Below are 25,981 nucleotides of genomic sequence, written 5' to 3'. Positions count from 1 at the left end.
ATTGTTTTGTATTCACGTGTCACCATGAGAATGAAACTCAGAATTCTTAGAAAAATAGGTTGGTTCATCTTAACTTATATTATACTTTTTATTAAACTAACTATTAAATTGATAAATAGTATACAAAAGAATATTCTCGCATTTTCCTTAAATAAAAGCTACAGAATTGCCTAATATGATTAACTTATATATGACAATCAATGATTATGAATAATAAATATTTGATAATAATGTTTGTATCTTAGCTCTTTTTGTTTAATTTTATACTATTAAAAGATATTAAACAACCACATTAATCATATAATAAAAAAATAATTTTTTATATGTTATATTTTGAATTTTTAAAATGACTATAAATTATAAAAACGTTAAATGTCTCACGCTAAAATTTTATGATCAATGGTTTAACTTTTTTTGGTAATAACAAGATACAAATTATCATAAATCGTATGAATATGAAGTCTTATTTACTAGACATTCATATTATATATTAATATATAGTTTAAAATTAAACGATATAACATAGAAAAATATTTAAATATGATAATTTCTAAATTTTTATTGAAAAAGTATTGAAACCTTAATATTTTAATTTTGAAATTTGCATTAAAAAAATCGCACATTAGAATTTTTATGTTTATCACACGAGTATGAATTCTCAATAATAAATATTTATATTAAAATATACTATATATCTATGTTAATGTCATTGAAATTTAGTTATATACCATAGAAAATAAATAAATTGATTTTTTTTTATTTATTTACCAAAAATATATCGTAAATAAACAACATGTATTGTTTTGATTTATGTATTTATTTTAATTTAATTATATACATTATACGTAAATGAATACAAATAAATAATAATAGATAAAAATAAGTTTTATATATAACATTCATCCCGCGCAATTGCACGGGTCTTAAACTAGTTATGTTTTATTTAAAAAGCAATATTTATCACTTTAGATACTCACTTTTAGATTTTCACCGATGAAGATGCTCTTTGACACTACATACAAAATGGAGTAGTTAATTTTTTTTATTCAGCAGTTTAACCATTGTAAACGTTAGTTGGTAAATAGTACTCCCTCTGGATTTAAATGTATGATGTTTAAGGTTTTACACACATATTAAGAAACAATAAATACACTATTTTAATTGTTACTTTTTGGTTATATCAATAAAGTTTCACCACTCATAATTTTACTTTTTAATTTATGTTTAAATTTTAAAAATAAATACATTAATTATATCTCAAAATATCATACATTTGTATACAAAATAAAAAGATAGAACATCATACATTCGTATCCGGAGGGGGTATGAATTAAAAAAAAAATGCATATGTGAATTAAAAGGAGTTGAATACTCAAAAATATGGGACATTGATGATACATGTTGCTTTCTAAAATTTTTTGATATTTTTATATCTTTCTAATCATTTAAAACCAATAATCTTATTATAAATTAAATAATAGAATAAATAATCTTATTAGTATTAGTTAAATAACTTATTTTTATTTGTTATATTGAAATTTATTATTTTGAATTCTGTATAACTAGAATTAATTTTATTTAATTTGGATACATAAAAAAGTAATTATTTTATTAAATAAACCATTGTATTGCGTAAAAGTTAAATGTGTGTTCAATGATGTGAAAAAAAATAGATGATGTAAATTGTTAAAAGATAAAAAAAAATGCTGAATGTTGAGACCATTTTACATAATAAAAAAGGATGAGAAATCAATATTTATTCTATTATAAATAGGGTTCATTGTTAAGATTTATTAAATCCATGTCCAATTCTATATTGTTTGATTATTATGATATTGTCCACTTTAGGTCTTAGGCGAGTCCGCATGGATTTATTTTTAGTTTCTTTCTCAATATGCCTCGTACTAATTAGAGTTAGTCATCTCTTTATATATTAGACTCTTTTTTGTCTAATTTCCAATGTAGGACTTTGTTTGATATCTCACATTCTCCCTCAAACTAAGGACCACATTCATTTCGTGTGTTTTTTTTTCTTCCTTTGAGAATGCGTCTCCACAGCATCTTGTTCCTTTGAGAATGTTTATTCCACCCAATTTCACAGGTTCCATGATTTTGACTTGTTTCTGCCATAGATTTCTTCTTCCGATTTGAAGAATCTACTTCCTAGTTGAACGGTATTTTGGTTTTCTTGCAGATCTTCACCAATCTGGCTCTGAATGAATTTAATTTTGGTTTTCTTCAAACAAAATTCTGCTAATCAGAATTCGACATCTTTTTATATATTAAACTCTCTTTTATTTAAATTCCAATATGGCACTTCGTTCGATATCTCATATTCATACGTTTTTTTTCTTGTCAACAATAGTGTTCATAAATGAAGTGTAGACAGCATAAATGTTTTTCAGTTTCAAACAAAAAAAGCCAATAGTGTTCATACGTTAAACTCCCTGTTCGAAACTACGCTAGGCGCTAGTCGGGCGGCATCCTCAGGCCTAGCGAGTTACCGAAAAATCGGAGATTAAACGGGATATACGCGGGCCTAGTTTTTAATATTTTTTTATTTTATTTAATAATTAAAATTAAATATATAGCATAAATAACATTATAATGTGATAATTTATATATACTCAAATTTATATCAATAATTAACTTTAATAAAATCTATTTTTAAAAATATATATGTATATACACAGGCCTAGACAACAAATAAGGAATTAATTAGAGATTAGTTTTTGTACTTTTATTATAAGCATATGCGTAAAATGTCAAAGATCGGTTGTCTCCTAGTGGTCAAGACCACTGCTATCACGCTGAGCAACCTGGCTTTGACGTCCCATCTGTGCATTTTATTTATTTTCGCATTATAATGTTAAAATACAAGAGTCCCACATCGGTTACAGAAGAAAAAGGAAGGGAAATGCATCTCTATATATTGTGTCCTCTACATGAAATGTATTGTTAAGATATCGGGCCAATTAATCAGTTTGACGGGCCGCCTAGTCGGCTTATTGGACCGATTAAATAGTTTCCGATTTTATTGACCGATTTGGTCAAAATCGCAGCGGACAAAGTCCGAGTAGCGATTAGACGCCGCCTAGGCGGCTAGGCGCCTGCTTTTTTGAACAGGGGTTAAACTTAAGAATTACTCTCTCTCTTACGTTACTTTTCACCGCAACAAAAAGAATATACTATATAATAATACTCCGTCCATTTCTTATTGTAAGTTGTTTAAGGAAAAATTTTTTGTTTCAAAATGTAAGTAGTTTCCGAATATCTAGATAACTTTTACATTTATTAGATATAGTGTAACCAATCAAATAATATCAATTTTTTTATAATTGGTTGAACTAATTTTAATAACTTAGCTTTTATATTTTCTTATTTAAGTTTCAACAAAAGCAACGGTACTTCTTAGGTAATGCCAAATAGTTGAAAAACTTATTTATCTTGAACAGGCTGCAACATACACGCGACTATATGTCCCTTCCAGATGCATTCTCATGTGACCCTGACTTGCTCGGTTGGTTACAGAGAGACTACCCTGAAATTAGTGATTTAAATATGGCAGTGGGTCGGTTAATTTATTAACTCGATACTGTTTTCAAGTATAAAGATCTTTTTTCAAAACACTCAAAACAAAAATGGATGCTTGGGTACTCAAGTTTCTGCTTCCACAACTTCTGATTGTGTTGATTATTCAGCTTGCTGATGCAAGCTCTGTCATCAAATATCTTCCTGGCTTTGAGGGCCCTCTGCCTTTTGAGCTTGAAACCGGGTTTTGTTCCGTTTCATTCTCCAAAATTAATTAGCAGTTTAATGAATGTTTATTCTGAGTTTTGGAGTTAACTTCATTTCAGTTACATTGGTGTCGGTGAGGCAGAGGAAGATCAAATGTTCTATTACTTCATCAAATCTAAGAGGAACCCTGAAGAAGACCCTCTTCTTGTCTGGTTAAGTGGAGGACCTGGCTGCTCTTCTCTCACTGGCCTTTTTTATGAGAATGGTAAGTCAATCATCTTTCAGCTCAATTCTTATTCGTCTCTGCAGTGTTTTCAGTGACTTGTGTGGACTGGAAAAATCAGGGCCTCTGGCTTTCAATGTTGAGCCCTACAATGGAAGTATCCCTTCTTTGGTCTCTACTACATATTCATGGACTAAGGTAACTAATGGGATGTACAAAGTATGTTGTTGGTTTTATTAGTTTGTTCCCAGCTATATGATGTAAACATTATTCAGAATGATAACTTCTTGATCTTGAAGTTTAGAATGATTGCTTCTTTTCAGGTTGCAAATATAATATATTTGGACCAGCCTGTTGGGACTGGCTTCTCCTACTCAAGAAACCCATTTGCTGATAGACCAAGTGACACAAGAGCAGCTAAGCGGGTCAATGAGTTTCTTCGTCGGGTAAAGGGAACATTCAAATGGTCTGTTAAAGCATCTTATTGTTGTTGTGCAGTGGCTAGATAAACAAACTTTTAGAGATTTTGTTATTGTTGTTATGCAGTGGCTAGACAAACAAACTTTTAGAGATTTTGTTATTGTTGTTGGTGACTGTTGTGCAGTGGCTAGACAAGCATCCTGAATATTTCTCCAATCCTTTTTATGTAACCGGAAACTCTTATTCCGGTAAGGTGGTTCCAGCCATCGTTCAAGAAATCTCAAATGGTAAGTTTGTTTTTGTATCACTTCAAAATCCTTATGCAAGCCCTTTTCTTTGACTCTTGATTCAGTTATTTTACCAATTAATCACAGGAAATTATATATGTTGCAAACCTCAAATAAATCTTCAGGTTCATCAATGTTTGCTTGATTCTTACTTTAGTTTATATACATTATCAAGAATTAAGAACTGAAATTTTGTTTTCTTCCTCTCTACGGTTTCCAACAACAGGGCTATGTGATCGGAAACCCGATAACAAACTTTGATTTTGATAATAACACTCGCGTTCCATTTGCTCATGGAATGGCACTCATATCTGATGAACTCTTTGAGGTACCAATTACAAACTTTAGGATTCATTCTTCTCTTGTGAACACAGTGAAGTATTTGAAGAACCATTCAAACTCTTACTTCTGTAGTCGATGAAGAGAAGCTGTGGAGGAGACTATTTTCATGTGGATCCTCTTAACACGGAATGCTTGAAACTCGTTAAAGACTACAAGAAGGTATACACACATTCTGGAATTTAGTTAGTTGATCACGAAATGTGACTCAATGGTAAACCACTAACTTTTATTTTTCTGTGATTCATTTACAGTCTGTCTCTAGAGTACATGAAGCAAATGTTCTGCAATCAAACTGTGACAAAACATCTCCTGATTGCTATGTAAGCTTCTTGGTATCTTTGGATCAAAACCTAACCACTTAACACACCACTGGAGAGGAGTATTTAACAAGGTTGTTTTTGTCCAGATGTATCGGTATTCACTATCCGAATACTGGGCTAATAGCGACAGTGTACGCAGTGCACTTACAGTGGCGAAGGTTATATATATATGACAACTTGTTTAGTATCATTGATCATTTGGTTAAATCTGATGATCAAACTCTATGATTGCAGGGGACTAAAGGAAAATGGGAGCAATGTAACTGGAGCTTGAATTGCAAGCAAGACATTCAAAGCAGCATACCATACCATATGAATAACAGCGTCAAAGGCTATCGATCTCTCATCCTCAGGTACAAAAATATTTAACAACTTCTTCACATGCTTGCTTCATTAGTTAACTGGTTTGTAAATTTTTATGACATTGATGTAAATTAATTTGCTTTTAAACTTTTCTAACATCGATGTCTATGGTTAAAAGTGGTGATCACGATATGACAATCCCTTTCATTGGAACTCAAGAGTGGATAAGGTCTCTAAACTTTTCCATTATTGAGAAATGGAGGCCATGGATGATACAAGATAAAGTCGCTGGGTATATATATACACCAATCACTTTTTCTTTCTTTTCTTAATTTCTTTTAGTTCGTTTTGTTTTGAGCTTGTCAACGTTTTTATTTGCAGATACACCCAAACTTATGCTAATAAGATGACATATGCCACTGTGAAAGTAACTGCCCATTCATTCTTTGATTAATAAATATAAAATTTAATCAAAAAAAAGAAAGTAACTCTTTGATCCCAAATTTTCATTAACACAAATGCAAAGCTTTTATATTCTATATCAGATATCTTGATTGGTTACGTTGATGGGTTTGGTTTATATAGGGTGGCGGGCACACGCCAGAGTATAGACCAGTGGAGAGCTTCATCTTGTTCGAGAGGTGGATAAGTGGACAAACTCTCTAAACCTAGAAACCTTAATCTTGGAGTTAATTATTATCTGTTTAATTGAAGCCAAAAGTGCTTTGTTTCCGAATGCATAGAGAGACGCATTATGTTATTATTGTATTGACTAATGTTTTTTCTTGTTTTGGACCGTTTATTAAGTTTGCTATGAACTTGATCGTACGTTGAGTATCCAAGGTTCGATACATAACTAACGTTCAAAACGTGGAATATGGTTAGAAGACAAAATTTATTCCAAGTTTCATGAAGAAACATAAACGAAAAGTAACAATGGTCACATGAACTAAAGTTGTCTACCTTCTCTTATGAGGTAAGGTTGGTATACTCTGCTCATTCCTAAAGAAATTCTCCGGATCTACAGCGGTTTTCACCCGAACCAACCGATCAAAGTTCTCTCCGAAATACTTCCTCCCATAGATTTCTCCCTTTCGATAACTATCCTTTCCATGGTCGTTAACCCCGATATCGACATCCCTATAGTTTAAATACGAGCTCCTAGGGTTTTTCGACACAAACGGAGTCATGATTCTATAGGTCGTTCTTAAACTACCAACGTAAAGCCTGTCCGCTTCTGGTCTAGGATCTGACCATGTCGACGAATGTTGGATTTTGTATAGTTTGTGCCTATGTGGAAATGCCGTTTCGTTGGTTGCGGTCGCGTTTAGATTCCCTCCGTATGGATTCAAAACCAAACCGGTTCTGTCTAACGTCTCCAATTGCTGAATCAACCGGTTTAGTTCGGGTTTGGTTATCTCCTTCTCCACGTAATCCGATTTCCTCTTGACAAATTTAGCGGAGCCCGGATCTCTTTCAAGTAAAACTCCCGGTTTTACTTTCTCCACGTCTTTGTAGTTCATCCACCACAAGAGTGATTGGATCCACGTCATCTCCTTACAATCATCTATCTTCAGACCCAGCTCAGGGAACTCCTTCGCCATCATTGAAACGACGTCGCTGGCGTTTCCCAGATACAAAGCTCTTACCTTAGCGTTCACCGTCTGCGTCTTGTTTTTGGTCGGAGAGGCTAACAAAACTCTTATGAACAGACCCGGGTCGGTTCTTGGAGCCACGAACTGCCATTTATAGACCATGTCGAGGGCATTTTGGTCCGTCGTTTTATCTATCCTGAAGACGGTGACGGTTTTGGGAACCTCCACGAGTTTCACCTTAAAAGCCAAAACGACGCCGAAGCTTCCGGCTCCTCCGCCTCGTATCGCCCAGAAGAGATCCTCCCCCATCGATTTCCGATCAAGAACTCGGCCGCTGACGTCGACGATGGTAGCGTCCACGACGTAATCTATCGTGAGCCCGAACTTTCGAATCATGTGTCCGTATCCGCCGCCGCTTACGTGTCCTCCGACGCCGACGGTAGGACATATTCCGGCAGGGAAAGCGTGCACCTCGCTCTTCTCCCAGATCCGGTAGAAAAGCTCGCCGAGCGTGGCTCCGGTTTGAACCCAAGCGGATCCTCCGTCGTCTTTCATATCGACGGTGATGTTTCGGAAGTTAGAGAGATCGAGGACGATGAACGTTACGGCGGAGACGTAAGAGAGACCGTCGTAGTCGTGGCCTCCGCTCCGGATCTTGAGCTGGAGATTCAGCGTTTTGGTGCAGATCACGGCGGCTTGAACGTGGGAATCAACACGTGGCAGCACGATGACGGACGGTTTCGGCGTTGATGATGTGTTGAAACGAGCATTTCTGATGTATGCGCGTAGAACGGGGGTGAAGAAAACGCTGGTACGGGGCAAAACGACGTCGGTTAGATCCTCGTCGGAGATGTTCGTCTTGTTTTTGAAACATCGGACAAAGTCTTCGTAGACATTCGCGGGATCTGCTGCAGCGCCCGGTGATGAATACGATGCAGCAAAGAAGAGAAGAAAGATAAGATACGTTTTATTCATCTCTCTTACTTTTAATTATTTTGACCACTTTTGAGTGTCTAAAATTTGGATAAATATAAAAAAATTGTGGCTTTTGCCAAACCAAAAAAAAATGACGAAATTTTTGGCCTTGTGCGAAAGTGCGGTTACTTTGAATATTTCTTGGTCAAACGTTGCCAACTTTCATTATGTAATTACGTCGAAGTCAATTATAATTTATGTAATATATATCCTGCCAACCAAAATGTAGGGTAATTGGCAAGGGTATCAATTGTGATCCGTGGTTGTCCGCAATTCCTGAAAATAGCTATGTTTAGAAATACATAAGAAACCTAAATGGAGATTTTTTTTAAGATAAAAATGGTAGGATATCAAGAATAATTTAAGGCCGTTCAATCCAGATTTTGGTCCTGTTTTAGTTTGGTTATTCAAATTTTTGGTTTTTTTGTCTATAAAAATCAGCTACTGCATTAAAACTATATCTAATTTGCCTTAATTTTGTTTATATACTGTTGATTTTTGGTTTATTTGGTTGTATACCCAAAAACTATAATTGTATTTATTTAGCTATAAAAACAGTTAAATAAAATGAATATTATAATCTTCATAAATAAAAATAACTAAATTTAATAATATCATAATATTATTACATAAATAAATTTTATCACAAATGTATGTCAGTATAAGCCTTTATTTATTAAATTAACAAATTATTCAAATTAACGTCTTAAATATCAAAATCATATAAGTAAAATAAACTATGTATATATGTTTTCAGTTATATTGTAGAATTTACATGTATCTATTCTACTATATTTTAATTAATTGGTGTGTATATACCAAACTATATCAATATAACGTGGTTTCTTAAAAATAACATACATTCGATTTATACGATATTACCAAATCTAAATTCTATTTTCTTTATTTTGGTTCAGTTTTAATTGGTTCGGTTTACTAGATTCAACACCCTTAAGAATAAATTATCCAAATCCCACAAGTCATAATGCTATCAAATTTGTAAACAAAAAAAAAGTGTGCATGAAATACACAAAAGATTTGACCCAAAAAATACACAAAAGTTGTAGGTGCTAATAAGAATGTGAACTTTCTATTCAATATGGGATGTGTTCATTGTTTCCGATCAGATTTTGTGGTAAGAAGAATAGTCACCAAAGTAAAATTATATATTTAAACAAATTTGTGTTATTATAAACAAATAAAAGAAAAAAAACTGTCACTTTATTGAGATTCAGTTTTACAGCAAACTAAAATAAATATTATAACTTAAGTAAATATATATATGATATATGTACATGTTATCACGTTATATGGATTGCTCGGGTATTATCCGTCCCCAATCCGAACTTGATGACTTTAAAAAACTCTGTTGGTTAGAATACTCGAAATGAAATCATATTACTTTTTTGGTTTGGTTGGTTCGGATTAATTGGATTGAGCACACCTTATATACTTCCATATGACAATTCATATCTTATATTATATGATAGAATCATAGAACTATCTCGCTCTGGCCATGTACGTTATGATATAAAAGAAAGAAAGAAAATGCACATGCCTATATCCTCCAACCAAAGATCTCAGTACATTTCACAACATTTTATTGAACAGAATCTTAATACATATTTCTTGCTTTATTTTCTGAAAAACTTAATACATGCATGTCACAAATCATAACACTTCTGTGATCATGTAGTAATTATTTCCGAACCGGAATACTTTGTTCGTTCCTCCAAAAGTTTATCTCATCATAGATGGATTTAATATTCACTAACCTCTCGAAGTTGTCTTTGAAATATTTAGCTCCATAGACTTTACCTCCTTCGTAAGTGGTTGAATTACCACCTGACCCTATGTCAAGATCACGGTAATTAAGATACGCTTCCCTCGGATTACTAGACACGTATGGGGTCATGAACCCATGCATCTCACGTGCACGTGACAAGTAATCCTTCTCCACCGCATCTCCAGCTTCCGACCAGTCTATAAGATACTCAATGTTGAACAAGTTTCCTGCTCTATGTGGGAATGGAGTCCTCGAACTCGTGATCTCACCCATTCTTCCTCCGTAGGGATTCCAATTCATTTCAACCTTTTCAACTTGCACCAATTTCTTGAGTATCAGATCGAGACCGGTTCTCGAAATCGGCTGCTTCACGTAGTCTGATTTACGTTTCATGAACAACTTGTTCGCAACTGTCGTGTCCAACAGTACGGAAGTTGGTGTACCGATCGGATAACCGGCCCAGAATAGAACCGAATCGATCCATCTCATTTCCGTACAATCGATTCTCTTCAGCTTTAGTTCCGGGAAATCCCGGTTCATCACGTTCAACGTCTTACTCGACCCACCTAAATACATCCCAATGAAGGAGGCTAAAACCGTCTTCTCACCAGGCTTCGTACCGTTGACTATAGTCAACGACAGCTTCACGAACATGTTCCGATCTGTACTGGGAGCGAAACTCTGCCACTTCATTATAAGATCAAAAGCTCCTTCTCCGACGGTTTTGCCGACCGTGAACACCGTAACTCTCTCCGGCACCGGGACCAGTCGGATTCTGTATCCCAGCACTATGCCGAAGCTCGCCGCTCCACCTCCTCGAATCGCCCAGAAAAGATCTTCTCCCATTGAAACTCGATCGGTATAGATATTCCCATTTGAATCAATGATTCCGGATCCGACAACATTGTCCACGGACAAGCCGTACTTTCTCATCATAGTTCCGTACCCTCCACCGCTGAAATGTCCACCAACGCCTAACGTCGGAGTCAAACCCGCTGGAAATCCAAAGACATTGGTCTTCTCTGCGATACGGTAGTAAAGCTCTCCGATGGTGGCGCCGGAATCTACCCAAGCTGTCCCCTCTGTGAGGTTGACGTCGATCGATCTGAAATTGAACATGTCGATGACGAAAAACGGGACTGTGGAGGTGTAAGACAGACCTTCGAAATCGTGGCCTCCGCTTCGGATTCTGACCTGGACAGAGAGCTCGCGAGAGCATGCTAGCGCCGTTCCGATTTGCGACCAATTTTTTACGGTGACGACGGCGAGGGGTTTTGGGCTGGTGGGTTTGTCGAAACGGAGGTTGGGTATGCGGCGGCGGAGGACGGTGGTGAAAGAGGAGTTTGTTGGGATGTAGGTTACTTCAGAGGTTTGATCCGGTGGGTTCAATCCCTGTCGTACGATACATCGGAGGAAAGTGGCCGAATCAATCACGGACTGTGAAGTTGCAACTGAAACTGAGAGCAGTAGCAGACAGAGCACGAGCATGTTTTCCATATTTGTTTGTTTCTGTTTACTTTTGGAAAGTTTGGATATATTTTTGATAGGTTGTGTGTGTATATTTATATAGAGGTGAGAGTTCGATCCTTGATAGCTTGTTGGTTCAATAGTACTCACTACTTAAGTATTTTAATTAGTTTTGTTTTGTAGATTAATTAATTATTGAATGTCTGTCGAGAAAATAACAATTATTCAATGTCAAAGCTTGCAAATAACTAACTCCTAGTCACACTATCTTATCCAAACCTAATTGAAAATATAATTTCTCCGTCTAAAAGGGTTATTGGGAGATGAATTTGTGTAGAGTTTGTGAATTTTAAAAATCCATTGTTATTGGTTCATGGATTTCAAAAATCTTAGTAGAATTCATTATTATTGGTTTAAAAAATTTCAAAATCCATTCAAATCTCTTGTTATTCAAAAAGTTTAGTTATTATTGATTCTCTAATTCTAACTAAATATAGTGTTATTGGGAGATGAATTCTATTCATTTTTACTCATAAGACTCAACTTTAAAAATATCATATGTATCCATGTGATTTTCAAAATCCTTGTGATAAATATACTAGAAAACAAAATAATTATTCTTACCAAATATTTATTGCACCTTAAATCGAAATTATATGTTCAAAACTATAATTCATTACATTTATATACTTTTACATTTTTGAATATATAATTATTTTTTTTTAAATTATATTTTAAATATAAATAATAATAATTACATTTACAAATCTTAGCAATTTTAAAATATATATTTTTTTAAATAGTTTCAAAAAACATTTTCGAATTTCAAAAAGAAAATTTGAAAAAAATATTTTTTTATAAAATAGAAATATTATAAAAATGTTCGAATTTGAAAAAAAAAAATATAAAAACAACTTTTTTATATATACATTTATACCGTAAGGGTAAAATAGTCTTTTATATTTTTAATGAAACTTCTTTCGGTTATTTTCTTTTTTAAATGTTTTTTTGTGACAAAATCTTATAAAATTTCTATTTAAGAAAATTGTTCAATTTTGTATGTATCAGTATTATTTTCTTTTTAATTTGAAAACAAAAAAATAAATAATCACGCTATATGATTTCTATATTTATTTTACAAAAAATGATAGAAAAGATGTAATACAAATTCATGAAAATCTATATCAATTTAAGAAAAGTTATGATCGAATTTCATAATTCAATGTATATAAATTTTCACAATCCAAGTAACTTTTTTAAATCTATCAATTCTCAAAATTCACAAATTCTACACAAATTCATCTCCCAATAATTTTTACGTATTTTTTATCCAAAAAAAAAAGATAATTTTTACGTACCAGCGAAACTGTAAAAGGTTAAAAACAAAGTGTCAACTGGTACATTAATCTTCTTCGGTGTATATACTACCCTATATAATCGACTATACAAATTACAGAGTTTGGTATAGGGTTTCGGTCTGTGGATTGAAATCAGAAACTAAATGATCCCATATAACTTTTTATTCCAAACCTTTGTTACCACTATAAACATCATATCCCACGAACCAGTGGTACGTTCGGATTCAATTTCCTTGAAAGAAATTATTTACATTCTCATAAAGAAATTATTTTATGAGAATCACATTAATCACCTTTTGTTAGTACATATTTTGATATGAGAATTTCGGTTCTCTAAAAGAGTTCAATTTGTTTTTCACATAATGTTACAGCTAAGATGCTTTTGTCATTTAACATTTACCAAAAAAAAAATATTTTTTCCCAAAAAGTTGTGGTAAATTATTTGTCTCTCAATTTTATACCTATCAAACTAAATTTTTCTTTAAATTATTAACAAGGGGATCTCACTCTATTCTTCTAAACTACTTTTATGGACAAAAGAATTTATGAAAAAAAGTTTTCTCTATAATTTTTTGTTTGCTAACCGAGTATCCTGGCCCAACCGAGATGGTCCAGACTAGAGACCGAAGTGAGCATGGACGCTGCCAAGGCGTCATCATGTGGCTCACCGTGTAACGGTCTTCGGTCTCGGGTGCTGCAGCCCACATGTAAATTTCGCAATGGCCAAGACTCGAACCCAGGGACGAGCACTCCAGCTGGAGCTCCTATACCACTAGACCAAAGCAACTTGGTTTTCCTCTCTAATTTTGATGAAAAATAAACAAAAGTTCATATTTTTTATCTTGTATTTAATTTCTCGAATGAAATTTTGTTTATTTTTTCCGTTCGATCAACCAATCAAAAGCCGTAGTGGACTTAGGATATTTGACTTTAACTTGTACCTATTGTATTTTTGAGCACTATACGATTAGCCAATAACGCGTTTCATAATCATAATCTATTATATAATAGGAGAGTTTCTCTCCCATGAGGCGACATGTCGACAATAGGTCCCACGTTTTTTATTTTTTTTTTACGCTGACGAGTGGGTTTTCGGACAGTGGGCCTCACGTGTTTTATTTTTCTCGTGGTCTGTTTTGTTTTTATCAGGATTTTCAGTTGTTATTGGTTGGGCCGTCTCTGACTTCTTTCGCGACTCCTAGGGTTTCATTTTACTTCCAGATTGTTCTTCGACACAGAGACGCTTCCTCATCTCACGATACGAGTCCTCATCTGACGATACGAGTTCCGTCACTCATCTCATTGACGCACACTTACACCGCCGCTGATACGATTTGGCTTCTTCTAACGCTTCTCCAGTCTCCATTATATAGGGGCTTCTAAGGTTAGCTCTCGGTTGCTCTTAACTTTTCTTTCTACTTTTTCTCCCTGCTTAGCTCTGTAACGCCCGCTCCGAAAATGACTTCTGCAGTTTCTCCAGTCGCTAACGCCGTCGTCGCCCACTCCACTTTCAACTCTCTCCGCCTCGGAAGAACTTCTCAGTTCGTTGTTGGTCGTCTCATTCGCTTCTGGGATTCCCGTAACATCAAGAAGAATGGAGAGTTCATGGGGATCACGATTCTCCTCCTCGATGAACTGGTACTGACTTTTGTATTATAGATCTTCTAGCTTTCCGTTTTTTTTTTTATTAAAATGTTCTAATATTTCGATTCCTCGATGAACTGGTACTGACTTTTGTATTATAGATCTGCTAGCTTTACGTTTTTTTTTTTGATTAAAAAGTTCTAATATTTTGATTTTTAAATTTCCTTGCAGGACTCGGTTATTCACGGGTTCATTCCCGCTAATCGAGCGAGTCACGACCGTCCTGATCTGAAGTCCGGTTCTATAGTAAAAGTGGATCGTTTTGAAGTTGCAAGGTGCGCTTCCACGTACAAGATCACGGAGCATCAGTTCGTGATCCGTTTCACCCCTTCCACGCGTATCTGTGAGGTCCTCACTGACGCGCCTGTGATCAACTCTGAAAGATTCATGGTGCGGCGCTACGACCACGTCCCTTTCCAGTTTTCACATTTACATAATTAATGACTTTACAAGTTTGACGTATGCAGTGTTCATATCAAATATTTTGGCGGTGAATAGATATATTTGTAACCTATTCGTGAAGCAGTACGGATCGAGTATTTTTGATTAATAAACTAATTAAGATCCGTCAAAGATTATGTATCCGATCATATATGTATATCGTGCGAGTCTTTGCTTAGATCCCGCGTTGTCCATTAATGCCCTGAGAAGCGTTGAATGTCTTGGTCAATAAATGTATACATCTTTCATGCACGTGAGTGTATTATACTTTACAGTAAAAGTGAACGGGAATTCTCCTTGACTGACATATAAATTTCACAACAACTAGACATAATAAGACCATGATTAACCCAAAATTCTTAGATTGGAGTTTTTAACGGAAGTTAAAAAATTATTTCTTAACTTTTAAATAAAAACTTTAAGAACCGGTTCTTAGCTTTTTTAGTTAAAAGTTAAGAAACAGTTTTTTAACTTCCGTTAAAAACAATTATTTGCTGCCTTACACAAAAAAAAAAAAACTTCCATTAAAAACCTTCTAAGAACTCCTGGTTAATCATACTCTAAGAGCACTAGCAGTGGTACCGGTTGTACCTAAGTTTCTTATAATTAGCCGTTTGACTAATAGTATAAACCACCGTTTAAAATTAATAAATATACTAATTACAAATGGTTTATAAATTATTAAATTATAATAATGGTTTGAAGCCACTTATAGCTCAAACTGGTTAGAAGGGCTGGGTGTTGAACTGATTACCAAGACCATCTCTAATGGTTTCCCTCATTTTTGTTTAATTATTTTTCATACATATAGATCATAAAATAATTTAAAATTTATCAAAAAGTGGAAACTATAGATTAATTAATTATAATTTGACTATTTTGTAAATATTTATATTTGTGCTTAAGAACGGGAAAGTCACCTAGTGAGTAATATATGAAAAGTTAGAGTAAGTTCACTTATCGCAATTGGTTTTAAGTAGGAAGTTCATGATAAGTCTGAATTAAGCATGGTATCAGAGTCCGACACACCTTTCCCAACTGAACCGAAATCGATCGGGCCCTTTAAAAGAAGGAAAGATACCCTATCAATCCTAAACCGGCCTGGCCCGAATGTTCATGCGGTCTGACTGAATTGAATCCTAGATTGGGATATTGTCAAGATTAATAGTTATAGGAAACATCATCTCGAGGGAGACTATGAGAATATAAGCTCTCACATCGGGAGTCTAACTGAGACATGAGAAATATCTAAAGGTTTATAGCCAATCTATTTTATATATTAAAACAGAAGTCACAACCTTGATTCATGTGTGATTTTTTTAAAAATGGACCTAATGGACATATTCCTAAAAAGTCATGTTACATTTAATCTCTAATCTTATCATTTAAATTTTGGGCCTACCAGATATTTTTATTGGGCTATCAATAATTGAATTTAAACAATAGATGATGTATTGGATTTATAGATATTATAAATTAAATAGATATAATTTAATGTTGTAATACTATACCTCCATATGTTAAATATCTAAATATTTGTCGATGTTAACTTTTAAAATTATAAAGATATTTTTTAAATAACAAAATTTATATTATCTATCAATGATTAATCTTTACTACCTTAAACCAATGAAAACAAATTTTAAACTATATAGTTTATTTTAAAAATTAAACAAAAATTAAGTGTTTAATTATTTACTCGATAATATAAATCTATGAAGCGAAAAGTTTAATTTTTTTAAAAAAATTCTAAATTTGTGAAATGTTACAATATCTTTGAATATCACAATAAAAAATATTTTACTAATCTTTATATATATAGTTACGATTTTAATAATGAAATAATAATCTGAAAATATATATATAGAAGAAGATACAAATACATGTGAAAGTTTGAAACAATCTATTCATTGAGAAAAATATACCGTAAACTTATTATGTTTTAAAATTGATAGACACATATATATTATAATATATACCAATTTAGAATTGAAACAAAATATTTATATAAAAATAAATGAAAACAAAAACTGCGCGGTTGCGCAGATCGAAATCTAGTTTAGTTTTAAATTAGAAGCACAATAAACTCGAATTTATCATGTTCAGCACAAATGATGAATAAGAAAGGAATTAATGGATCTTCATACCTAATTCCCTTTTACGGAGTGAAATGCTCATGAGATTCTCCATTGATCAACCCTGTATAAGAAACAGGTCGAACACAGCTCATCACCCAACTAATCTATCGCCTATCAAAACCCATGTTCACAAACAAATCATAGACTATAATACAAATCGAGAAATAAATCAATTACTATTAGCTGTATATAACACATCATTGGACTATTAATCATCGTTTCCAACACATGCATATTATTTTATTGATTTATCAAAAATGTTATCAACATTTTGTAACCAATATGACCTAGAGAGTGCTTATAGAAAACATATTATTCTCATAGATATAGCAAACAAACAAATATTTTCGTGTAAGATCATAATAGATCAGCGTTAAAAAAAAAAAAAAAAACAAGTCTTTGCGCATTACTAGTCCAACTCTCCCATATACAAACGCAATTAATCTCGCGAAACTGATTCTTAAAATCCCTAAATCACACAATTTGCCCAGTAAAAACGGAAATTCTTTTTTCTTTTTTTGCAAAAGTAAAACGGGAAATTCTTCCCGGCATAGAAAGAGACGATTAGTTTTTCTTTTACTCAACTTCAACTTTCATTTGCCAAAGGTCTGATACAACCAATTGTGACCACAGTGCTTCAAGAGAGACTTTAGCCACAATGTGATATATGGAAGAAGATATAGCATCATCTAGGATCACTCATTTGGATCCTACATTACCTTATCCTTTATATATAAAACACAAGTCACTCAGCCAATCGTATTATGCCACATAATTTTAAAATTAAATTAGTTTAAAATATTAAAAAAAAACAAAACTTTCCAACCAATTTTGATATTCATTAAACAAAATAAAATAAAAAAATTCTGAGTCCATCACGCCACTCACTATGATCACCCACTAACCACCAATCTTCAGATAACTGCTCTATGTTACGATCTATGTTTGTGGAAGGTTATTCTATAACTGTCTGTTACTAAAAAAAACACTATTCCTCTGATCTACAAACCCGATGTGGGAATGCAACAGTTCTTCTCTAAAATAAATTCTTCTATCATATTTGCATAACTTTCTCTTGCTTAATATATTTGGTTCTCACTCTTTTGAGTCTTTTCTCCACTTCATACAACATTTTCATGCAAAAGTTCTTCTCAGTCAATTTTAAGGTAACACTTATTTTTCAAATCTGAGACAGAGGGCAAAGTGTACAAAAAAAAGTTTTTCTGTCTCTATGTTACTCTTCAAAAGTCTCTATTTTATTTTTCTTTCTTTGCATGTTTAATGAAATTGTATCTTATGGCTAACAACATAATGATTAATTGATGCAGATTTCAAAAAACGTGGAAAGAGCAAAAATATCTAACATTACCAAAAAGACTATCAGCAACAATGGAATTACAGGTATGAGTATCATATTTTACTAAACTCTTAATCATAATGAAGTGTTGCATTTCTTTTACAGAATAAAAAAAGAAGTGTTGTATTTTGCATAGTCTTCTTTGGATTAATATTTGTTTTTTTTTGTTCCTGCATCAAAAATAAAATCCATGATGAAAACACTATAATATTTTTTTTGTTCGTCCCTCCAAAAAAAAGGAATAAAATGTTATCATTATTCTAATAGAACTCAACGACTCAAGTATATGTTTACTTTCTACAAACATTGCAATACATTGTATTACCAATTTACCATGATTCCAGTAATAAATTTGGCTACAAAACATACTACTTTTACATGATAAATTAATCATTTTCTTTCCCGTACGCAGTACGGGCATAATCCTAGTATATATATATATCTAACAAGTAACAACCGATCACGTTGACCACCATGAAAACAAATTCATTTTACCAACCGGTGAAGATGAACGGAAAGAGACGATTGGTTAGGTCCGATAGTTAGGTCCGTAATAAAGCGAGTCGCAAAAATTAATTATATATGCCTCTCCACATGCACGGCATAGACCAAAATAGTTCATTGCACTAGCTCAAAACTGTAAAGTCCATCCCGCTTTACTTCTTGAATTATCACAAGCCCAAGCGAATCCTTATTTCCCAAATGTTAGCATCTGCATAAGCGATCTCAATCGTATATCTTAGGTGATTGATAAAAAGTGTTCATAATTCATGGGATTCTAAATGTACTAATTATCAAAATAGCCCAAGAAAATCCTTATCCCACCTCCACCCTAAGCAGAACCGGCTTTTGAGCCAAACTAAAGAAACTCATGTTTACAACTGATATTCAATAAATAACTTTTAACCAAATATTTTATTTGAAAATATTTCAAAGCTCCAACCTTTTAGTATCAAATCTCTTTCCTGCTCTGACTAGTCTGACTCTTGGTTATGCTTCATTAGAATTATGTGACGGTAAAAGGGTCTATTACTACGAACAGTGGTGCCGTGGTGCTCCAGAGAACACAAGAATAGTGTGAGATCTTCAAATAAGAGTTCAATGTTCCTTTTTTATTGTCAACTTAATCAATATTTCATCTATATACTACTATTAGTAAATTCTACTATAGGCCCGAGATTCTGAATCTAATACCCATATAACAATCGAACTTTATTTACTATAAACTTCATAAGAATTACAACACAATCATTACACAATAGCAATTTCACTAAATAAATATATTGAAACTATGGTTTCACAGGAATACTCTGTTCGTTCCTGAAGAAGTTCCCACTATCAACTCTCGTCTTAATCTTCACCAACCTCTCGAAATTTCCGTTGAAATATTTCTTCCCGTAACGTTCACCTTCCACGTAGCTCCGGACAACTCCGTCGTGAGAATTAATCCCCAAGTCAACATCCCGATAGTTAAAATACGACTGTCTCGGATTCTTGGAAACAAAAGGAGTCATGAACCGGTACAGCTCCCTAGTCAGCTCCATATACCGGTTCGTCAACCTATCTTCTCTCCAGTTCGCACCGTACTGAATCTTCCAGAGGTTCCCTGCTCTGTATGGGAACGGAGTAGCCGTGGACGGAACCCTCCCCATCATGCCGCCGTATGGATTGAAAGCCATCGTTGGGATTTCAAGCTCGATCATCTTCTTCCATATAGATTCTAAACCGGTTCTTGAAATCGGTTCGCGGACGTAATCGGACTTCCTCTTGAGATAATTAACGGTTTGGTTCCTCTGGAGGAGAACTGTCTCCGGCGTACCAACACGGATATTCGTCCAGAAAAGCACTGATTGAATCCAGCTCGTTTCGGTACAATCTGATCGGACCAGACCTAGTTCTGGTAATCTCCGGTTTAATATAGACAGAAGCGTCGTTGCGTCTCCGAGGAACATACCTACGAAAGATGCCCTAACGGTCTTTTGAGAAGAAACGGTACCGTTTACTACGTCAATGACGACTCTTATGAAGAGCTCGTCGGGAAGCACTGAAGCGACTTGTTGCCACTGGTGAACGATCTCCGTCGCGTTTTGTTCCAACGTCCGGGAGACTCTAAAAACGGTGACGTTTTCAGGGACTTCGACGAGGTTTATTTTGTAGGCCAAAACGACGCCGAAGCTTCCTCCTCCTCCTCCGTTGATTGCCCAGTAGAGATCCTCTCCCATCATTTTTCTATCCAAAATATTTCCTGAAATTTTAAAATATAATATAAACACATAATTACGTCTATAGTTTATATAATCTGTTTAGGTGATTGTCTAAACTGAATAATCCGTTGATTATGTTAACCAAAGTTTTAACCAAAATCACTGTGTTTTAATGAGTTTTGTTGATTTTAGGACTTGAGTAATACTTAAAACTTTAACCAGCTCATAAATTAGGGAAGCTAGAGATGTTGATTATACCATTGACGTCGACCATTCTTGCATCGATAGTATTATCAACGGTGAGACCGTACTTCCTCATTATGTTTCCGTACCCTCCGCCGCTAATATGGCCACCAACACCAACCGTCGGACAAATCCCTGCCGGATAAGCTAGGGTTTTGCTTTTCTCCCATATATAGTAATAAACTTCTCCGAGAATGGCACCGCTTCGGACCCACGCGGTTTTACTGGCTAGGTCAACATTAACCGACCTGAGATTAAACATATCGAGGACAAAGAACGGCTTCCCAGAGTATGTCACGTATGACAAGCCGTCGTAGTCGTGGCCACCGCTTCTGATTTTCATCTGAAGGTGGTGACGTCGGCCACAAGTAACTGCGGCTTGAACGTGTGATTCGTGTGTTGCGGCGATTATTAGGAAGGGTTTTGGGGTTGTGGAGGTGTTGAACCGTAGATTACGGATGTAGGCTTCTAGTACTGAGGAGTAGGAGCTGTTTCCGGAGAAGATCACGGCAGAGGAGATGGGATGTTTGGGGTCGGATTTTGACGTTAGGCATTGTGTGAAAGTCTCCGAATTTGCTAATGATGAGTTTGATTCCCATATGGTGACAATGAAGAAGATCAAAGCGAGCAACGTTGTTCTTGAACGTTTCATTTTGAACGATGAAATAAGAACAAAACAATTTTTTGTGTTTGTAGATTTCGTTATGGCTTTTGAAGGTATATATATAACGATAGAGAACTAAGAGAAGATCATGCATGACGCCAAAATGTTTGACCAAGAAAAGTCAAATGTGGGTTCAACTTGTCTCATAATTATTTATTTTGCGTGATGACAATGTTCTAGTATTTAGTTATATTTAAATTTTAAAGAATATTGTTTATACAACAATGCATGTGTCAACGATAGTAGAGATTGCATTAACTCCAAAACAAAATTAACGCTCATTTGTTACTTTTTTTTGTCTAACTTTCGAGCCACGACGGCAAACCCGCACAGAGGAGAAAGCCTCGCTTTAAAAGGTAGGAAGGGATTGAACCCCTGATGCCAAGGTTCCAGAGGGCACAGAGGAGAAAGCCTCACTTTAAAAGGTAGGAAGGGATTGAACCCGTGATGCCAAGGTTCCAGAGGGACTGTCAATGACCACTAGGCCATGAACTACTCGGCAACGCTCATTCGTTACTTAATCAGACCAGATTTTAAAAATCAGAAGTTGCAGTAAGTATGTTGGAAATTTAATAGAGAAAAAATGAATCTGTTATTGCTAGGCAGTGGAAGGTGTGAACATCATCTTCATTTACAGATCAAATGGATACTCAAAAATATTAAACTAAAAGTATATATATAATAATATATGAGTATATAAAAATTTGAAATACTTCCTTAAGTCTAATATTATTTTAGAATACATATTAAATTCTTGCACAAAGTATACAGCTTCGATGGATTTAGTAATTTCGAAGTTTTGGATTGAACTCATATTAATATTCTCATCTGCAACTTTTACATAAAATTCGGAAAGATATGGGAGGTTTGATAAAATTTTGAAGTTAACTTAAAATCAATTGTTTTGCTCTGAATTGTAACCTGAACTCGAGTTGTAACCTGAACTCGAGTTTATAATGTAGGAGTTAATTTTGAAACAACATTTGTGAGTTCATCAGTTAGGCTATCCACGTTGGGTAGAGATAACTTTTAGTATAATTTTAACATTTTTAAAATATAGGCCATTCACAAATTGACAAACATAAAAAAGTTTCTCAATAAATTGTTAGAATCTCTCAAAGAATAAACTCTCTCACTCCTTTTTTTTTACATTTTCTACTTTTTCATTGTTTTTTTAGTGAGAGATTCCTTATAAGACCATCTCCAAAAAATAACCTTATTTTAAAGTTTGACAAAATTTTAAATTTAAGGTTTGATGATGTTTTTCTGCTAAAGAAAAACCTTATATTAAACCATAATTTTTCATAATTTATATTTTAGTCCTTACTATTGATATAAATTAGTTACAATCATCCAAATTTTATAGATAAATGTAAAATCTACAACTGATGAATATTGTTTACAAAACTACTGTTATGGATTTATTCAATGTGAACATAAAATAATAATATAACGCATTCATATTTAAGTCAAAATTATATGGATAATGCTTTGGAGATTTTGTAATTTTAAATCAAATTTACATAAATTTTAGTAGAATTTTAATATTTTTACTTTATATATGATAGTTAAATTATAAAATATATGTAAAATTTTATGAGATATAAAATTTTAGGGATTAAAATGATAAAAGAAAAAAGTTAATACGATTATTCAAAAAACATAAGTGTAAAAAATTTAAACTAAGAAATCTTAAATATAAGATTTTAAACAGTGAAACCTTATATTTATTGCTTTACTGTTTAAAACCTTAAAATTTAGAGTTTTGTTTGCTTTTAACATGTACAAAATTTTATTTTTGAAATTTTGAAGTTGTCTTTTGGAAAGCTCAAATAACTCCACCAATGCAAATGCTCTTATAATCAGCTAAGGATCGTTAATTACTAACATTTTTTCCGAACTATGATCAAGACAGTTAACGACCTAATTATTTGAATCAAATTGTTGATAAAGATTGTATGATTGTTTAAATAAAAAATATATTCAAGTTCTACAAGATTAAGTTACGTACGTATGCTTTTTTTGACGGAAAAAATTACGTATGCTTTTTTTGACAAAAATATTTACGTATGCTTTCTTCATAAACAAAAGGTATACACGATGAATACGTGTTTTTATATGTGAGAATTATTGACTAAAGTATAACATGAAGGATACCGTTGAGCGGCTGGTTTGACTTTCATAAGGTATTGACCTATCATTGGAGCCGTAAACAAAGAAAAAAAAGGAAAAAGGGTACTAGAGATGTATTCTTCTTGTACAGTAACAAGCTGATAAGAATATTGTTTAGAAATCCACAAAAACAAAATTTCTTATAAACTAACACAAAAATGTATTAGAAACCTTGTTATAAAGAGATTATATATAAGTTTTAGTTCCAGCAAAAAATGATTAATGCATTGTATCAGCTACGTGTTTTTTTGCCGTACGAAAGCAAAAGATGATTGACGAAAGCACTTGGGTTAGGAGGAGAAGTGCAAATCTGACACAAGTTACAATTTTTCAACTAAATTAATCATAAACATGAAAAGAGATTAGTGCGTCTAGTCATCTTTATCTCTGATCGCGAAACATGTAAAATAAAACTGATTAACGCACGTAAACAAGATGATGCCATGCACGCATCATGGTGTCGTAATCACAATAGCAGATTTGCTCCAAAGTTGATTTTACCATTTTAAGCAAAATGCAGTAATCATTATGATTCTCTGGCCAATGAAGCGGCTCAAGCCCGATATGCAATTATGCACCGAGAACAGCACAAAGAATGTAGTCTTTTGTGGCACTCTTTTTTTTTCGCCGCGTAGGTCCATTAATTAGGCTAAGGTCAAATGACTCACTATTCTAGTCTTCTTTTTCTGTAGAACATAAGAAAATTACTTACATCGTCCTAAATTTTTTTTTTTTTTGGTAAAAACGTCCTTAAAATTTTAATATTTATGAATCACCCAAATTTAGAGTTTTGTTTAATCCGATTTCGATAAATATGAAAGGTATCACGAATTCGATGGTAAATTATTTGAAAGATATTTTATTAAAAATTAAAAAGACGATTACATGAGAGATGATTGAACTTTACGAGTTTTAAGTTAAATCGACAAGAACACATGTAAAAATGTAAATCCTAGTTTTTGTACTTAACTATATTTTTTTGATCCCTTTCTAGATCTTAGGTGTTCTCTTTTTATGTCTTCTTCCTTCTTCTTTTTTTATAGTCGGCCTATATGTTAAACGACTTTGGCCAATATGTGGTGTTGTTGGACCGAGTTCAGTTTATTGAGTAAGCTTTGTCCGAGAAATATAATCCATTTTCAACAAGTTAACTCGAGCATGTTTTCGGCAATGGATAACTTTGTAGCTAGAAGTTATCGATTAACTTTTTTTTATACAAAAAGTTTAGTTTAAGCTTTTGGTTATGCTCAACAAAATATACAAGTACTTTAAATTTACAGCAGTAAGATAACGAGAGAAAAGAGGCAACTTAACGAAGTAAACTAGAGAGAATGTACAGAGGTTGAAACCATGGAAAGTTGGAAACGACCAGGGGTACTGGGTAGACATAACTTAGAGCATTTCCAATGTACACCTCTATAATTTCCTCTAATATTTGTTCCAAGTAATTCAAACTCTATGATAATGTTCCTCTTATGATAACTATCGGGTAAAGTTTTTGCTGGATTCGCCCCTAGAAACAACTGATCCATATATTTGTTAATATTAGTACCTATCTATAAGCTTGCCTATGGTTAGAATTTTCAACCAAATGTCGCTTTCTTCGAACCAAAAATAGGTGTTCAGAAGTTGTTTCTTTTCTATTTGACAACTAGGCTGTGATTATCATATGATTCATGACTCGGGATGAGTTTTATTGCTTTAATCGTCTTTCGTGTTGTATCTGCTATCTTATTCCTATTTTCCTGCAACGTATTTACTAGCTTTTAATCAATGTTTCTAATTGGTGATTTCAAAAATAAAGATGATGTTTTCAACTTTAGGCAAGAGTAATTCCACTTGCCCATTCAATACATGAGTTTTCCGGGTCATGTATGTATTGCTATCCTGCAAAAGATGTTGAAGGTTAAAGATATATTCTAACATATGTTTTCTTGTTTGTAAGAACTTCTCTGGACAACCAAATTGTAATGACCCTAAATGTAATGACCCCAAAAATTAGACCCAAACTATCCCCAAAGGCCATTTTGCCTTTCTTTAAAAGAGAGAGAGAGAGAGAGAGAGAGAGAGAGAGAAGAGGAAGGGAGAAAGCTCACCTGAGCTCGTCGCCGGAGCAACCGTGTGCCGTGTGAGCTCGTCACCACCGTTCGCTGCAGCTTAGAATCGCCGGAAACCGCCATGGCAGTTAAGCTTAGTTTCGTCCGTTTAGTAATTCGCCGATAACTCTCTAACCGTTGCGAATCTCGTGCATCCAAGACCATCATCGTGTTCCTCTCGTCAAGACGAAGCCGTAGACACCAACCA

General features: G+C 33.8%; 4 protein-coding genes across 6 annotated transcripts; 1 reads left to right on the top strand and 3 right to left on the bottom strand.

Moving 5' to 3' along the window:
* The first annotated feature begins 3,526 nt into the window (after nucleotides 1-3,526).
* Nucleotides 3,527-6,417, top strand: LOC106295801 (serine carboxypeptidase-like 14). 3 transcript variants are annotated; one of them, XM_013731787.1, is made up of 14 exons: nucleotides 3,527-3,775; nucleotides 3,858-4,003; nucleotides 4,083-4,159; nucleotides 4,285-4,407; nucleotides 4,566-4,668; nucleotides 4,756-4,793; nucleotides 4,895-4,996; nucleotides 5,083-5,169; nucleotides 5,262-5,330; nucleotides 5,417-5,488; nucleotides 5,565-5,683; nucleotides 5,812-5,925; nucleotides 6,015-6,060; nucleotides 6,219-6,417. In XM_013731787.1, the coding sequence occupies exons 1-14, from the start codon at nucleotides 3,642-3,644 to the stop codon at nucleotides 6,297-6,299; spliced, it is 1,311 nt and encodes a 436-aa protein (XP_013587241.1). In that variant the 5' UTR covers nucleotides 3,527-3,641; the 3' UTR covers nucleotides 6,300-6,417. The 3 variants fall into 3 exon arrangements, with proteins under 3 accessions (XP_013587241.1, XP_013587242.1, XP_013587243.1); XM_013731788.1 differs by lacking the exon at nucleotides 6,015-6,060; XM_013731789.1 differs by lacking the exons at nucleotides 3,527-3,775; nucleotides 3,858-4,003; nucleotides 4,083-4,159 and having other exon boundaries at nucleotides 4,350-4,427.
* A 42-nt stretch (nucleotides 6,418-6,459) lies between these two features.
* Nucleotides 6,460-8,353, bottom strand: LOC106295800 (reticuline oxidase-like protein). Its single transcript, XM_013731786.1, has one exon. It carries the CDS (start codon nucleotides 8,201-8,203, stop codon nucleotides 6,593-6,595), a length of 1,611 nt encoding a protein of 536 aa, XP_013587240.1. The 5' UTR covers nucleotides 8,204-8,353; the 3' UTR covers nucleotides 6,460-6,592.
* Nucleotides 8,354-9,764: 1,411 nt separating this feature from the next.
* On the bottom strand, nucleotides 9,765-11,535 carry LOC106343779 (reticuline oxidase-like protein). Its single transcript, XM_013783083.1, has one exon. The coding sequence runs from the start codon at nucleotides 11,484-11,486 to the stop codon at nucleotides 9,903-9,905; it is 1,584 nt and encodes a 527-aa protein (XP_013638537.1). The 5' UTR covers nucleotides 11,487-11,535; the 3' UTR covers nucleotides 9,765-9,902.
* An 8,050-nt stretch (nucleotides 11,536-19,585) lies between these two features.
* LOC106344056 (reticuline oxidase-like protein) lies at nucleotides 19,586-21,530 on the bottom strand. The gene is made up of 2 exons (XM_013783437.1): nucleotides 20,857-21,530; nucleotides 19,586-20,639 (listed from the first exon to the last, which is right to left on the bottom strand). Exons 1-2 carry the CDS (start codon nucleotides 21,491-21,493, stop codon nucleotides 19,684-19,686), a joined length of 1,593 nt encoding a protein of 530 aa, XP_013638891.1. The 5' UTR covers nucleotides 21,494-21,530; the 3' UTR covers nucleotides 19,586-19,683.
* Nucleotides 21,531-25,981: the final 4,451 nt, after the last annotated feature.

The sequence above is a fragment of the Brassica oleracea genome, chromosome C5 (assembly GCF_000695525.1).
Source record: "Brassica oleracea var. oleracea cultivar TO1000 chromosome C5, BOL, whole genome shotgun sequence".
NCBI classification, from domain to species: domain Eukaryota; kingdom Viridiplantae; phylum Streptophyta; class Magnoliopsida; order Brassicales; family Brassicaceae; genus Brassica; species Brassica oleracea.
The sequence above is the reverse complement of the archived record's forward strand: the minus strand, read 5'-3'. Positions and strand labels throughout refer to the sequence as shown.

Excerpts from the sequence above, each read along its gene's own strand:
- LOC106295800 (XM_013731786.1), bottom strand. The coding sequence starts at position 8,203 with ATGAATAAAACGTATCTTATCTTTCTTCTCTTCTTTGCTGCATCGTAT.
- LOC106295801 (XM_013731787.1), top strand. The coding sequence starts at position 3,642 with ATGGATGCTTGGGTACTCAAGTTTCTGCTTCCACAACTTCTGATTGTG. Across the intron at positions 5,331-5,416 it reads AAACATCTCCTGATTGCTAT|ATGTATCGGTATTCACTATC; the intron begins GTAAGCTTCTTG and ends GTTTTTGTCCAG. Across the intron at positions 6,061-6,218 it reads TGACATATGCCACTGTGAAA|GGTGGCGGGCACACGCCAGA; the intron begins GTAACTGCCCAT and ends TGGTTTATATAG.
- LOC106343779 (XM_013783083.1), bottom strand. The coding sequence starts at position 11,486 with ATGGAAAACATGCTCGTGCTCTGTCTGCTACTGCTCTCAGTTTCAGTT.
- LOC106344056 (XM_013783437.1), bottom strand. The coding sequence starts at position 21,493 with ATGAAACGTTCAAGAACAACGTTGCTCGCTTTGATCTTCTTCATTGTC. Across the intron at positions 20,640-20,856 it reads AAGAATGGTCGACGTCAATG|GAAATATTTTGGATAGAAAA; the intron begins GTATAATCAACA and ends TTAAAATTTCAG.